The following is a 14038-nucleotide window of genomic DNA, read 5'->3' on the forward strand; positions in this document are numbered from 1 at the left end:
ACCTAAAAAGAATGGCTCAGGTGTGGGAATCTCCCTGACATCCTCTGCAGTGAAGATGACACAAAGAATTCATTCACTGCCTTCAAGCAGTAAATACTATCAAGGAAATCAAAAGTATATAATCACATTACAAAACGCAAATAGAGGATGAACTCTGAAATTTTTTTGCCATTTTCTAATAAACGCCAATGAACTCAAACATTTCTTATATACCAGTTAAAAAATTTTAAATAAATACAATGGTATTTAAGAGTTGGCTCCTGGTGGCAGCTATCCTATAGGGCAGAGGGTGATGTACTTTTGCAGTATGAGATCTAACACTTAAAAACCCATCCAGCTTGAATATTGCTGAAAGAAATTCATGTTTAAAAGCATTTAAGAAAACAGTATTAGAGTACAATACAGATGTATTCAGTCTGACTGAGTCCCCTTACATCTTTTATTTTAAATGGCATCACTTTTAAACATGTCAGCCACAGCCAACAGGCAGCACAAATATGGCAATTAAAACTAATGTTTATGGTGCAGAATGATGTTTATTTTATTAATAACTTTCAGACTAATGGGCTGAGCAAAATGGGTGCAATTTTTCATCAAAAATCTAACTTTAAAATGGAATAATTTTTGAACTCCCATTTTACACACATGGAGATCCACAATTTAGAGATTGGAAAGCTGTGAAAATTAGTGCCAAACCACATACAGTAGTTACAAGTGCTTTTATATGTCTGCAGTTATGCTGTAGTCTGTTTGAAACTACTTGGAAAATGTCCATAAATCAAAGATTTGAAACATGGGCAGTATAAAACAAAATTATTAGGTAAATCAGGTAATTTTATCTAATCTTTAATAACTCTAAGAATCTATTATAGGGTACATAAGTCTTTTGCAAGAGACTCAACACCACTTTAGAGTGGGGATTAAAACTAGCAAAAGGTGGTTTCCTTCCTGCCAAAGACAAGACTCACCACATGTCAAGTAGCAAGACTAATGTCACATTTTGGCAGCTTGGACTCACTAACATATGCTTACACACACACAAAAAAAGTGATGTTATAAGAGACTAACTAGGTTGGATAAGTAAGGACTGAAGGAATTGTCTATGGCACTGAAGACTAGGTCAAGTTTAAGTGTCATGGCGTGAGAAAGGGTTTTATGAAAATCGATTGTCAAAGGCCATATACAGCCAGAGACATGGGAATTTTAGCTGTGACTTTCTGCATGAGAGAGATGTGGTTTCCAGTAAGACCAAAGAAGAGGAAGTTGCAGTAAACACCACAAGATAATCAGGACACAGAAAAGTTTAATGTCCTGCATATATCTTAAGGCTAGAAAGGACCAACTGATAATCTATTTTGACCTCCGGCATGGCACAGTCCTTACAATTTCACCTAGTAATTCTTGCAAAGGGAATCAGTCTTCCCTCCTGCATAAATGAATATCAAACACAATGACTTGTGGCTGAACTAGTGCATCTCTTTTAGAAAGATATCCAAAACTCAATAGAAAAAGTCCAGTGATTATTGATTTACCACTTCTCTTGGTAAGTAGTTCAAACAGTTGATCCACTAATTGTTAAAGTACGATCTTCCTTCCAATTTAACTGCATCTTACAGATCATTATCACATCATCTGTTAGCCTTCTCTTTGATAAACAGTGCTCACTTTATATTACTTATATTACAAATATTTGCACTGTAAAAATGATAAAAGTATTTTTCAGTTCACCTCATACAAGTACCATAGTGCAATCTCTATAATGAAAGCGCAACTGACAAATGTAGATTTTTCTTTTTTGTTACATGACTCCACTCAAAAACAAAATAATGTAAAACATCAGAGCCTACAAGTCCACTCAGTCTACTTCTTGTGCAGCCAATCACTAAGATAAACAAGTTTGTTAACATTTATGGGAGATAATGCTGCTCATTTCTTATTTACAATGTCACCTAAAAGTGAAAACAGACATCCACATGGCACTTTTGTAGCCGGCACTGCAAGGTATTTACATGCCAGATATGCTAAAAATTTGTATGCCCTTCATGCTTTGGCCACCATTCCAGAGACATAATTCCATGCTGATGATGCTCATTAAAAAAAATAATGCGTTAATTAAATTTGTGACTGAACTCCTTGGGGGAGAATTGCATGTCTCCTGCTCTGTTTTACCCGCATTCTGCCATATATTTCATGTTATAGCAGTCTTGGAAAGTGACCCAGCATGTTGTTCGTTTTAAGAACACTTTCACTGCAGATTTCACAAAAGGCAAAGAAGGTACCAATGTGAGATTTCTAAAGATAGCGACAGCACTTGATCCAAAATTTAAGAAACTGAAGTGCCTTTCAAAATCTGAGTGGGATGGGGGCATGGAGCATGCTTTCAGAAGTCTTAAAGGAGCAACACTCCAATGTGGAAACTACAGAACCCGAACCACCAAAAAAGAAAAGCAACCTTCTGCTGGTGACATTTGACTCAGCTGATGGAAATAAATGTGTTGGTCTGCACTGCTTTGGATCATTATCAAGCAGAATCCATAATCAGCAGGGAAGCAAGTCTCCTGGAATGGTGGTTGAAGCATGAAGGGACATGTGACTCTTTAGCGCATCTGGCACATAAATATCTTGCAACACCGGCTACAACAGTGCCATGCGAATGCCTGTTATCACTTTCAGCTGACATTGTAAACATGAAGCAGGCAGCATTATCTCCTGCAAATGTAAACAAACTTGTCTATCTGAGCCATTGGCTGAACAAGAAATAGGACTGAGTGGACTTGTAGGCTCTAAAGTTTTACATTGTTTTATTTTTGAACGCAGTTATTTTTTGTACATAACTCTACATTTCTAAGTTCAGCTTTCATGATAAAGAGATTGCACTACAGTACTTGTATTAAGTGAATTGAAAAATATTTTTTATTTTTACAGTGAAAATATTTATAATAAAAATAAATATAAAGTGAGCACTGTACACTCTATTCTGTGTTGTAATTGAAATCAATATATTTTAAAATGTGGAAAACATACAAAAATATGTATATAAATGGTATTCTATTATTGTTTAACAGCACCACTAATCGCGATTATTTTTTTTAATTGCACAATTGTGATTATTTTCTAATTACTGACATCCCTACAACATAACGATAACAACAAACCATATGAGCAGACAAAGCCAGCCATGGTGGAGTGTAAAAAAAGGGGAAAAAACCGAGGCAGCAAAGAACAGAGTGATGGGGAGAGAAGAGATGGCTTGGTATGTCACGTGACAATGAAGATTTTTTTTTGAGGCCGGAGAAACACGGACCATGTTTATACCTTGACAGGAAGAAACCAGAGGAAAGCAAGAGGTTAAGAATGAGGAAAAAGGGAAGGGGTGAAAACAGCAGAAGTTACCACCTGCCCAATAGTCTTGTATATTAGAATGCAGCAGGAACAGCAGCATCTCCTGCCTGAAGATGAATAAGCTGCAACTTCAGAGATCAGCAACAAAAAGAGGGGGAGAGAAGATGATCTGTACCCTATCCCCCTCCCCTCATCCAGTGGGAGCAGAGGAAAAGCACCAAAGGACCTCTGAATAAATGGAAATATGGAGGAGGTCTAAGAACAACTGGTTAGAAGACAGTGAAGCCATCTACCCCACTGACCTGCTTCCCATTTTTCCCATAGAAAGATTTAACAGCTGCTGGGTTTCTTCTGCTCTCTTTCCGACAACTCTTTGGTCAACAGACAGGATGGAGAATTGCAACAACAAAAAAACTTCAAAAACAGACTCCAATGAGAAACTGCAGAATTGGAATTAATTTGCAAACTGGATACCATTAAATTAGGCTTGAATAAAGACTGGAAGTGGATGGGTCATTACACAAAGTAAAAACTATTTACTCGTGTTAATTTTTTTCCCGTACTGTTACTCATACCTTCTTGTCGACTGTTGGAAATGGGCCATTCTGATTATCACTAAAGGTTTTTTTTCCTCCTGCTGATAATCGCTTACCTTAATTGATGTCTCATTATAGTTAGTATGGCAACACCCATTTTTTTCATGGTGTGTGTGTGTGTGTGTGTGTGTGTGTGTGTGTGTCTTTCTACTGTATTTTCCACTGTATGCATCTGATGAAGTGGGTTTTAGCCCACGAAAACTTATGCCCAAATACATTTGTTAGTCTCTAAGGTGCCATGAGTACTCCTCATTCTTTTTGCTGATACAGACCAACACGGCTACCACTCTGAAACCTGTCAGCAAGCTAAGTATCTTATTGTCAGAAGTCAGCCTCCACCAGTGGGTTTCTCCACCCATCCAGCACTACACTGCATTTATTTGAGGGAATGTGTGTGTCAGGATATTTTTCCCTTGCCCTCTTAAACTGCCTGCTGCCACACAGGGGCTCTACTCAACTTTCACGTGGGCAAACTTTGAACTATTGCTACACGAAATATCTAGGCAGGAGTTGAGTGTTCCAACTCCAAAAAAGAGAAAATGTATTGGTGATGGTGAGGAAACTAGCTATATTACCATTGTGCTTGTAAACTGACCAAGACTGGACATTTACACATAGCATCTTATTTTTAGAAAAAGCAAGGTCAGCTTACAAAAAGAAATTCAGCAATGCTCCATCCCTGCTATTTTAATATTACCCATCTGTTAAAGCAATGGAAGAAAATATAAAATGCTGCCTTTTATTTTCTACTCCAAAATCAGAAAGGTGGTTTTTTTTCCCCAAGTGAATCTAATGCTTATGAAAGATGATACACTGACAGTCCCAGATCCGGAATGCTTCTACATAGTACTAGTTTGTGCCCTTGGCACATTCACATGTGCAGAAGATGATCTGGAGGAGCTATGCTGCAGCCAGAGTTCCCAGGAGGATTTATGACGGAGTCATGCAGAATTCACCATAAGGGCTCCCAGGTAACACATACAAACACACCATTTTTGGAAAGCATATGGATGCTCTTTGCTTTGTATCTAGCCAGTTCTGTTGACTGGCATCAAAAAGGGTGGAGACTGGAGTGTTGTGGCTTGTGCTCACCTCCTTTCAGACAGTTAGTCCTCAGGGGAACTGAGAGAGAGCAGAGCCAAGCATTATTTAGTCCATAATGGGTGGGGAAGCTGTTGTGTAAACTTTCCAATGGCACCCCAATGGTGACTAGTTCCGCTTCGTTTGCCTTAAAACCTTGGCTTTTTTACTGAAATTGTAACAGAGTAACAGGAGTGGTTGTGATGTGGACACTAAATATAGATTAAGCACACTTCACACAGACCATTGTACAGGAATATGGTAAGAAATACTTTCAGACACTACTAAGATGAAGAAAATTCAAAATGGTGACTAGAAGTGAACAACTTCGTATTCCTTTAAACGTTTCCAATTGCTAAATCAAGAATGAGAAAGCTATAGGTCACATAAATATCCTATTAATTACTCTAATGGAAATAAGAATGAGCCAATTAAGCAAACCTTCTAATAGTGAGGGTCATACTGGAATATACTAAAGGGAAATAAATTCATACTGATCTTATAAATTATTAGAAATATAATATTGTACAAATCACTAAAATAGCTTTCAAAGTCTATTTAGCCAAGAGAATCAGTTAGCAGACATAACAGAGCAGATAAGCAGCCTGAACGAACAACTTTACAACAGTAAATTTCTTAGCACAGACCAATTTCCACCTGTAAATATTCTTACCAATTAAATGAAACAGGTGTTTCTATTTACCAATGCTTCAAATTAATTAACAGCATTACCTCAAAAGATCTGTGCTATCATCCCATATAAGCATATCTATCTGGGGGAAAAGAGGAGACAAGTTCTACTTGCACAAAATACAATTGTGAAATTTGTGTCTAACAAAACCAGCAGCATAACATTGTACTGTACTGTTTTGTTTAAAGATACTGAAGTCTTCACAATGTCAAACTGCTAAGGGCATACACTAATGAAAAGAGTCCAAATGTTGTTTCAAGTGGCCCATGGACCACAACTTTATTAAAACCACATCTAAACTTTCTTCCAAAGTCTTTATAATTAGCTAGGTTTGGCTTCCTTTTCAATTCAGTAGCTTTTAGATTGCAATCTGTCTAATCTAAGTAAAAGGAAAACACCTGAATAAAAATAAAAACTGAATACTGCATGAGAGGAAATGGTTTGAACACAGTCTTATACAAGGGTCAGAATTTCCATCTATAAAGAAACTGTTACAAAATGCTTACAGAGCATACTGAATACTACAGCTGTAAGTAACTATCTTAATTATATTGCCTCAGGAACAGGCATCTTTTGGACAGCTCATTGAGTAGCTGCCACCAAACACCACAAACGAGATGTTAAGATGCATTAGATACAGGATGGAGAATATGGGAAATATACTACCATTATTTAAAACAATGTTGTGGCCTCATCTAGAATACAGTGTGTGGTACCAGGCGCTGCATCTCAAGAAGGGGAGAAATGATTAAGGGGGGGGGGGGGGAATCAATGAAGAAACTGAAAAGAACAGTTTAAATTAGAAAGCAGACAAATAAGAAGACATGATAAAAATATATAAAATAATAAATGGTACAGAGAAGGCAGATTGGGAGCCTGTGTTCTCCCTGCCACATAACACAACAAAGGGACTTCCAATGACATTGAAATGTGGCAAATACAAAACTGATAGAAGAAAATTATTTTAATTTTCTTTTACACAATACATACACTATTGAATTCACTGGTATGGAATGTTGTTGAGGCCAAGAATTTAACTAGATTAAAGAAGGGATTGGACATTTATGCATGTAAGAATATTCAGAGAGTTATCATAGTTAATACATTTTGGAAGAGATTAAATCTCATGCTTCCAAGCATAGCCCAATTTCCAACAACAAGGGACAGGGAGATTTCTTGCACCTTCCTTTCAAGAACCTGACGCTGGCCACTGTCAGACACAGGACAGTGGTCTAAATCAGAGGTTCTCAAACTGTGGCCTGCGGACCACCAGTGGGCCGTGAGCTCCATTCAGATGGTCTGCAGATACTTCCCTCTAAGGCACGTGCCTTGGTGGCCGAACACAAGAGAATGAAGGGCCACCCACCTAATTAGTGGAGCTACGCAGCCGTGGCTCCACTGATTAGGTGCCTGGACCCTGGAGAAGACTCACATGTAAGGTGAGGAAGTGGCCTTGGAGGTAGGTGGAAGGGGGCAGCGGGATGAGAAGAGGGAGCGGGGGGAATTTGGGACATACAGGGCTGCGGTGGCCAGAGAAATAGGTGACTTTCCCCAGCACCAGGGCTGCGGCTGCCGGGGAGAGACGAGGATCCTTCCCAGCCTCAGCTCTGTGGCTGCCGCGGTGGGGAGGAAGAGGGCACAGCCATCGCATTAGAAAGGTAAGACTACTGATACTAAAATATGAATTGTGTGCTTTTATTTGTAGAACAAAAAAAGTTAATTACTTTTTTTATATAATGCTTTTATTCAAAGCGCTTTACAATAGTTAGCTAACTGTACAAACACATTTGGAAAGATCATTAAGTGGTCCACCGAGACCCTCAGCAATTTTCAAGTGGTATCCACACACAAAAAAAAGTTTGAAAACCACTGATCTAGATGGATCACGTGTCTGATCCAGTGTGGCAGTTCTTCTGTTCCCATCTTCCCTATTCCATTTCTCTGTTTAAAAGGCTCTTTTGCTAACAGACAGCACTGCCAGATCTAGCATGAAGTACTACTGGATATTGTAGGGGGAGACAAAGAAGTGCTCAGTTACTATGCTAATTGACAGGTGCTATATAAGACGACAGATAGGTGGTCTAAGATTTCCTTCATTATGGTGGTCTGATGTAACTGACACTTGAGGGCAGGGCCGGCTCCAGGCCCCAGCACACCAAACACGTGCTTGGGGCAGCATGCCGCGGGGGGCGCTCCGCCGGTCGCCAGGAGGGCGGCAGGCGGCTCCGGTGGACCTCCCGCAGGTGTGCCTGCGGAGGGTCCGCTGGTCCCGCAGCTCCCGTGGACCTCCCGCAGGCATGCCTGCGGATGCTCCACCGGAGCCGCGGGACCAGCGGACTCTCCGCAGGCACGTCTGCAGGAGGTCCACCGGAGCCACGGGACCGGTGACCGCCAGAGCGCCCCCCGCCGCGTGCCGCCGTGCTTGGGGCAGCGAAATTGCTAGAGCCGCCCCTGCCTGAGGGTGTCTACGCCACTGCTGGGAGTCAGCCTTTAGACCAGATAGACAGACTTGCATTATCTTGGCTCAAGTTAGAGCACTAAAAACAGCAGTGTGGCTGGATATTGTGGCACTGCCTGCAGCTCGGGCTAACCACCTGAGTTCAGACACAGGAGATCGAGTAGGTTCAAGTTAGGGTGGCTACTGCTACAAGCTACTGCCTGTGCCACAATTTGCATACAGCTACTTTTAACATGCTAGCTAAAGCCCAACTAGTGCAAGTCTGTCTACCTGGGCTTGGAGGTTTGCTCCCAGCTGCAGTGTAGGCACACCCTGATCCTGGAATCCAAAGAAAGGGAGAGACCCTAAGACCTTACTGTCACTTTGTTCTCAAAAGGAAGACTAAAGAGGTCATGTTTCTCAAACAGCAGATTGGATACTATGGTCTAAATTTCTTAGGATGGTCAAGAGATCTGAAATCAAGAGTTTAAGAGTGACAAAACTGTTCCAATTGATCTAACCACAGCTCTCGAAGAATGCTTGGGGAAATGCTCTTAAAATTGCCTTGGCTTCTGTCATAGGTCTCACCCTCACTTAGAGCTGTTGGGTTCCAAAATGGGGACCTGCATTGACTCCCCTAAACTAAAATCCTAGTTTAGATCTGGTAAAAGCTGCCACCACCCAATAATGTACGTGTATTGGGACACAGTCCTTCCCCAAAATCCTTGGGGATCCCAAGAGCCCCAAATCCATGGAGTTCTTACACCTAGGAGAAATAAACCATTCCCCCCTGCTTCCTCCCCCCTCCCTTTTCCTAGGAGAGATACCGGGATCCAACTACAGAGGGATGCCTTCCTTTTCCCTCCTCCCCTTTCCCTGAGAATTTACCCAAGGAAAGATCAACCAAGTCCTTAACAGAAAAGATTTATTAAAGAATAAAAAGAAAGTAACTGTCTCTGTAGTACCAAGATAGAACAATACCCAGGGTCTAAACTTATCAATCTCTGGAGAGAATCCCCCCTCCTTTCTTTCTCAGTAAAAGCAATAACAGTACAGAATTAAAGAAATTCTATAGCAAAACACAGAATTGCAAATACAGAAATAAAAGTATAAGAATACTAGTTCCTTGCTAATACTCACTAGCTTGAATAGAAGAATTTATTGCAGAAACCTGGGAGGACTTGATTAAGATGTCTGGACCCCCTTAATTCCCAAGAGAGACTCTCTAAAAACAAAGAACAGAAAAAAAAACTTCCCTCCACAGGGATTTGAAATTATCTTGTCCCTGATTGGTCCTCTGGTCAGGTGTCCACAGGTACTGCTTGTTAACCCTTTACAGGTCGAAAAAAAACCTTAACCCTTAACTAACTGTTTATTTATGACAGCTTCACTGTATTTCTCTTTAGGCAAGTAGTCCAAGAAGAAGATTCCTAGTCCAGGAATACAATTTTCTTGAACATTTGCCTCCTCACAGTTAGCAATCTGAATGGTTAGAACAGCAGAAAAATATGTCTTACAATGAAGAAAACCCAATTTCTTTGGTCCTTCTTGAGCTATCACATCAGAAGAACTGCTAATTTTGGTCTTTTTTAATGTAGGAGTGTGCGCACACATCAGTGCAGGGCAGATGAAAAATCAGAATTCCTGCTTTAGCCCATGGTATTAGTGTGATGGTGTGGTTAAGCGTCATGGTGGCAACAGTCTAGAATTTGGAGAGAAGTGTATCATTTACAGCCAAAGTGATCTTGTTTTAGGATTTTCTTGATTTAGCATTTGTGGTCTTGTGAAGAAATACAGTTGAACAAACTTTAATATTTTGTGTGACATTGTATAGAATACTAGAGCTAATAAAACAAAAAAAAAAGGTAGAACAGCTGCATACAGCAGATGAACAGAGCAATGGTTCTGAAGCCAACTACTCACAAAAGTAGAAGTATAAGTAAGGGTGTTTGGGACTACTGTCCCTTACATAATCTTGCACCAAAAATTCAGATGTCTGAACATGCATGAGGTCCCACCAACAATGACGGCTTTCAAAATAGCCTGCAACTCACTGAACCAGAGGGACATACTTCCCAGAATGGGGATCTATAGAGAATGGTCAGTGGAGAAGCATGGATTTGTTCACATATTGCTCCTGGGAATAAAGAGGCATATGACAGAAGATACTAGAAAAACACACAGGGGTCCAATAATTTTCAGTGAACCTCCAGATAAGCTATTAAATAGGTTACAGAATAAATGGAAAAAATGTCAAAGATTAGTAAAAATTATAGAACTTTATTGGCTCTCAGATAAATAGTAATGATTGCCAAATTTGACTGTAGAAAATATGTTTATTTTCAGCTACTTGGTTGGCAGTTCTTTTCCCTAAATGTAATACAATAGTTTCATGTGAAGAGACAACAGTATTCCACAGCTGGTGAGGATATACACTGTAAAAACTTCTTACAAAAAAACCCCAAATTCCTCTGAATAGAACTATAAATCCACACAGTGCAAAAAACCTTAGGCTGCAGGAGTGCAATACTGGTGGAGGACTTTTGGAAGTCACCATTACAGACCAGTCAATTTAACCTGAGTACCCAGAAAGATAATGGAGCAAATAATTAAGCAATCAATTTGCAAATACCTAGACAATAATAAGGTGATAAGTAACAGTCAGCATGGATTTGTCAAGAACAAATCGTGTCAAACCAACCTAATAGCTTTCTTTGGCAGGATAACAAGCCTTGTGGATAGGGGGAAGCGGTAAATGTGGTACTGTATATCTTGACGTTAGTAAGGCTTTTGATACTGTGGGCTTGTCTACCCTGGCACAGTACAGCACTGCAACTTTCTCGCTCAGGGGTGTGAAAAAAACACGCCCCTGAGCACTGCAAGTTTCTCCACTGTAAAGTGCCAGTGTAGATAGTGTACCAGCACTGGTAGCTATTCCCTTCGCAGAGGTGGGTTTTTTAGAGCGCTATACTGCGACTACACAAACCATGTTAAAGCATTGCCGTGGCAGCACTTTAACATTGCCAGTGAAGAAGTGCCCTGTCTCACACGATCTTCTCATAAACAAACTAGGGAAAGGTAACCTAGATGGAGCTACTATCAGGTAGATGCATAACTGGTTGGAAAACCATTCCCAAAGAGTAGTTATCAGTGGTTCACAGTCATGCAAGGGCCTAACGAGTGGGGTCCCCCAGGAATCGGTTCTGGATCTGGTTCTGTTCAATATCTTCATCAATGATTTAGATAATGGCATACAGAGTACACTTATAAAGCTTGTGGACGATACCAAGCTGGGAGGGGTTGCAAGTGCTTTGGGGAATAGGATTCAAATTCAAAATGATCTGGACAAACTGGAGAAATGGTCTAAGAAAATAGGATGAAATTCAGTAAGGACAAATACAAAATACTCCACTTAGGAAGGATCAATCAGTTGCGCACATACAAAATGGGAAATGACTGTCTAGGAAGGAGTACTGCAGAAAGGGATTTGGATGTCATAGCGGATCACAAGGTAAATATCCATCAACAGTGTAACTGTTGCAAAAAAGTAAACATCATTCTGGGATGTATGAGCAGGAGTGTTGTAAGCAAGACACGAGAAGTAATTTTTTCACTCTACTTCACGTTGATTAGACCTCAACTGGAGTATTTCTTATGTTCTTATTGTGTCCAATTCTGTGTGTCACATTTCAGGAAAGATGTGGACAAATTGGAGAAAGTCCAGAGAAGAGCAATAAAAAATATTAAAAGGCTAGAAAACTTGACTTGTGAAGGAAGATTGAAAAAACTGGGTTTGTTTAGTCTGGAAAAGAGAACACTGAGAGGGGACATGATAACAGTTTTTAAGTACATAAAAGGTTGTTACAAAGAAGAGAGAAAAATTATTCTCCTTAACCTCTGAAGATAGGACAAGAAGCAATGGGCCTAAATTGCAGCAAGGGCAGTTTAGGTTGGACATTGGGAAAAATTTCCTGTCAGGTTGGTTAAGCACTGGAATTGCCCAGGGAGTCTGTGGAACCTCCGTCATTGGAGGTTTTTAAGACCAGGTTAGACAAACATCTATCAGGGATGGTCTAGATAATACTTAGTCCTGACATGAGTGTGGGGGACTGGACTTAATGACCTCTCAAGGTCCCTTCCGGTTCTATGATTCTATTCTTTTTCTCTAGTTATGTATATGATTTTATTTCTAGAAAACATTTATTGGATACTATGCACTCTACACAAAACTCATGAAATCTAAAGAAAAAAATTATGGAGGTAAAACATTATTCATACATAGGTCTCTGTAGTGCCTTTTTCTGCTCAATTGTTAACTTACTCCTTTTGCAAAAGAGAATCCCCATGTATTGTATACAGTGTTGCCAATTCTCCTCATAACATCATAAAAGCCACAACATTTGGTGGTTTTTCTTAAAAGCCTGAGCCCCTAGAGCCTTGTGATTAGATGAGAATCTCAGCTTTCATTAAAAAAAAAGTTTATATCCATTGTTGTGCAGAAACGCTTGAAAATGTGACAACTGTACCTAAAGAGTAAAAACTAGACAGCAAATAATGAACACAAAATGTTATTTAAGTTATGATTTTTAAACCAGTCATAATATTTTGGGTCCAATGGACAGCACCAAATCCAGCAGGTATATCAAAAAAACTAAAATTATCTAGGAAAAGTTTTAAAAAGCAATAAGGACTGCCACTATCTGACCATCTGCCTCTCAAGCAGGAAGCAAGCTGGCTGTGTTGAGGAAGTGGAACCTCCTATATCCTGAAAGAATCGTGGAGTTGTGTCAGTACTTCACCAGTCTGCACTAGAAAAATCAGGCAAAATAAAAGCATGAATATCCAAGGACTCAGATGATAGAAACATCCTTAGTTTTAGAAATTCAATGCTGTACTTAATGGTTTTCCATTCACCTATTCCAGTATCTCATGTCTGTAACATTACTAATAAAATTTATTGAAACTGAAGTTAAATAATTACCTGAAAGTCATCATAAGGGAAAAGTAGCATCTCACGTAACGCATCATTTAAAATTTGTGTTTTCTTCTGAACGATGACATTTTCGTAGTCTATTGGCTCAATTAGCTTTGGTTTTGCCTAGAAAATGAATAGAAAAGATACTCAAACACACTGTGAAAAAATTACAGTTGTATACTCATTTATCTGTCTAAAATTGCTATATATAAAGCTACTTGACACACAATTGACTTCATCTATCACATAAATTTGCAGCATTCAAAAATAGGAATTTTTTTTAAAATCACATTACGCAATACAGTTGAACCATAATGACTAACAATTACACATAAATATGCTGATTTGTGTAAGAAGTAAGATACAAAAAGTGTCTGGAAAAGTAAGGGAGGACAGAGTGGAGACTACGGCAATACTCATTGTGGCAATACTCATTTAGGATACGTTTTCATTGAAGAGTTAGCCTGGGCTCTTACCCAGATGTTGCCCTTAACCTGGCTACCAATCACACAAAAAAACCTCAGACCTGGGGTTAGTGGCGCTTTAAACCTGTTCTAGGTGGCACCACTAGTTGGTATAGCCTTGAGCCCGGGTTGTGCTTTAATCTCGGCTGTTAACCCACCTGCTTTGCAATGGGTACACAGGCTAATCAACATGGGTGCTGATACTCCTTCAATGCCATCCCACAGTTTCCCCGGACCATATTTTCTTTCACTCTACCTACTCCCCTCTTCTGCACTGGAAGACTTCTTCCAGTTTATATACAGCAGTTTGGCATTTAAACCCTACACTGCATGTGTCCTGCTATATTTCTACTCAACTTTTACAGTACTTGAACAGTGATGCAATCTGACAAATCATCCTCCCAGTGCAATGTTAACTGTTAGCTAACCAGATGCTGACATCAGGGTTCTGGT

The 14038-nt window shown here is 39.7% G+C and overlaps 1 protein-coding gene across 14 annotated transcripts in view; it reads right to left on the reverse strand.

Annotated features, from left to right (window-relative positions):
- DOCK9 (dedicator of cytokinesis 9) overlaps positions 1-14038 on the reverse strand; it is a 312141-nt gene that overhangs the window by 205085 nt on the left and 93018 nt on the right. For all 14 annotated transcript variants that reach the window (XM_039482322.1, XM_039482303.1, XM_039482396.1 and 11 more), the window contains exon 2: positions 13128-13244. In XM_039482322.1, coding sequence (XP_039338256.1) covers positions 13128-13244 — 117 coding nt within the window. The remainder of the gene's footprint in view (positions 1-13127; positions 13245-14038) is intronic.

Source organism: Mauremys reevesii, linkage group 1 (genome assembly GCF_016161935.1).
Source record: "Mauremys reevesii isolate NIE-2019 linkage group 1, ASM1616193v1, whole genome shotgun sequence".
In the NCBI taxonomy this organism is placed as follows: Eukaryota; Metazoa; Chordata; order Testudines; family Geoemydidae; genus Mauremys; species Mauremys reevesii.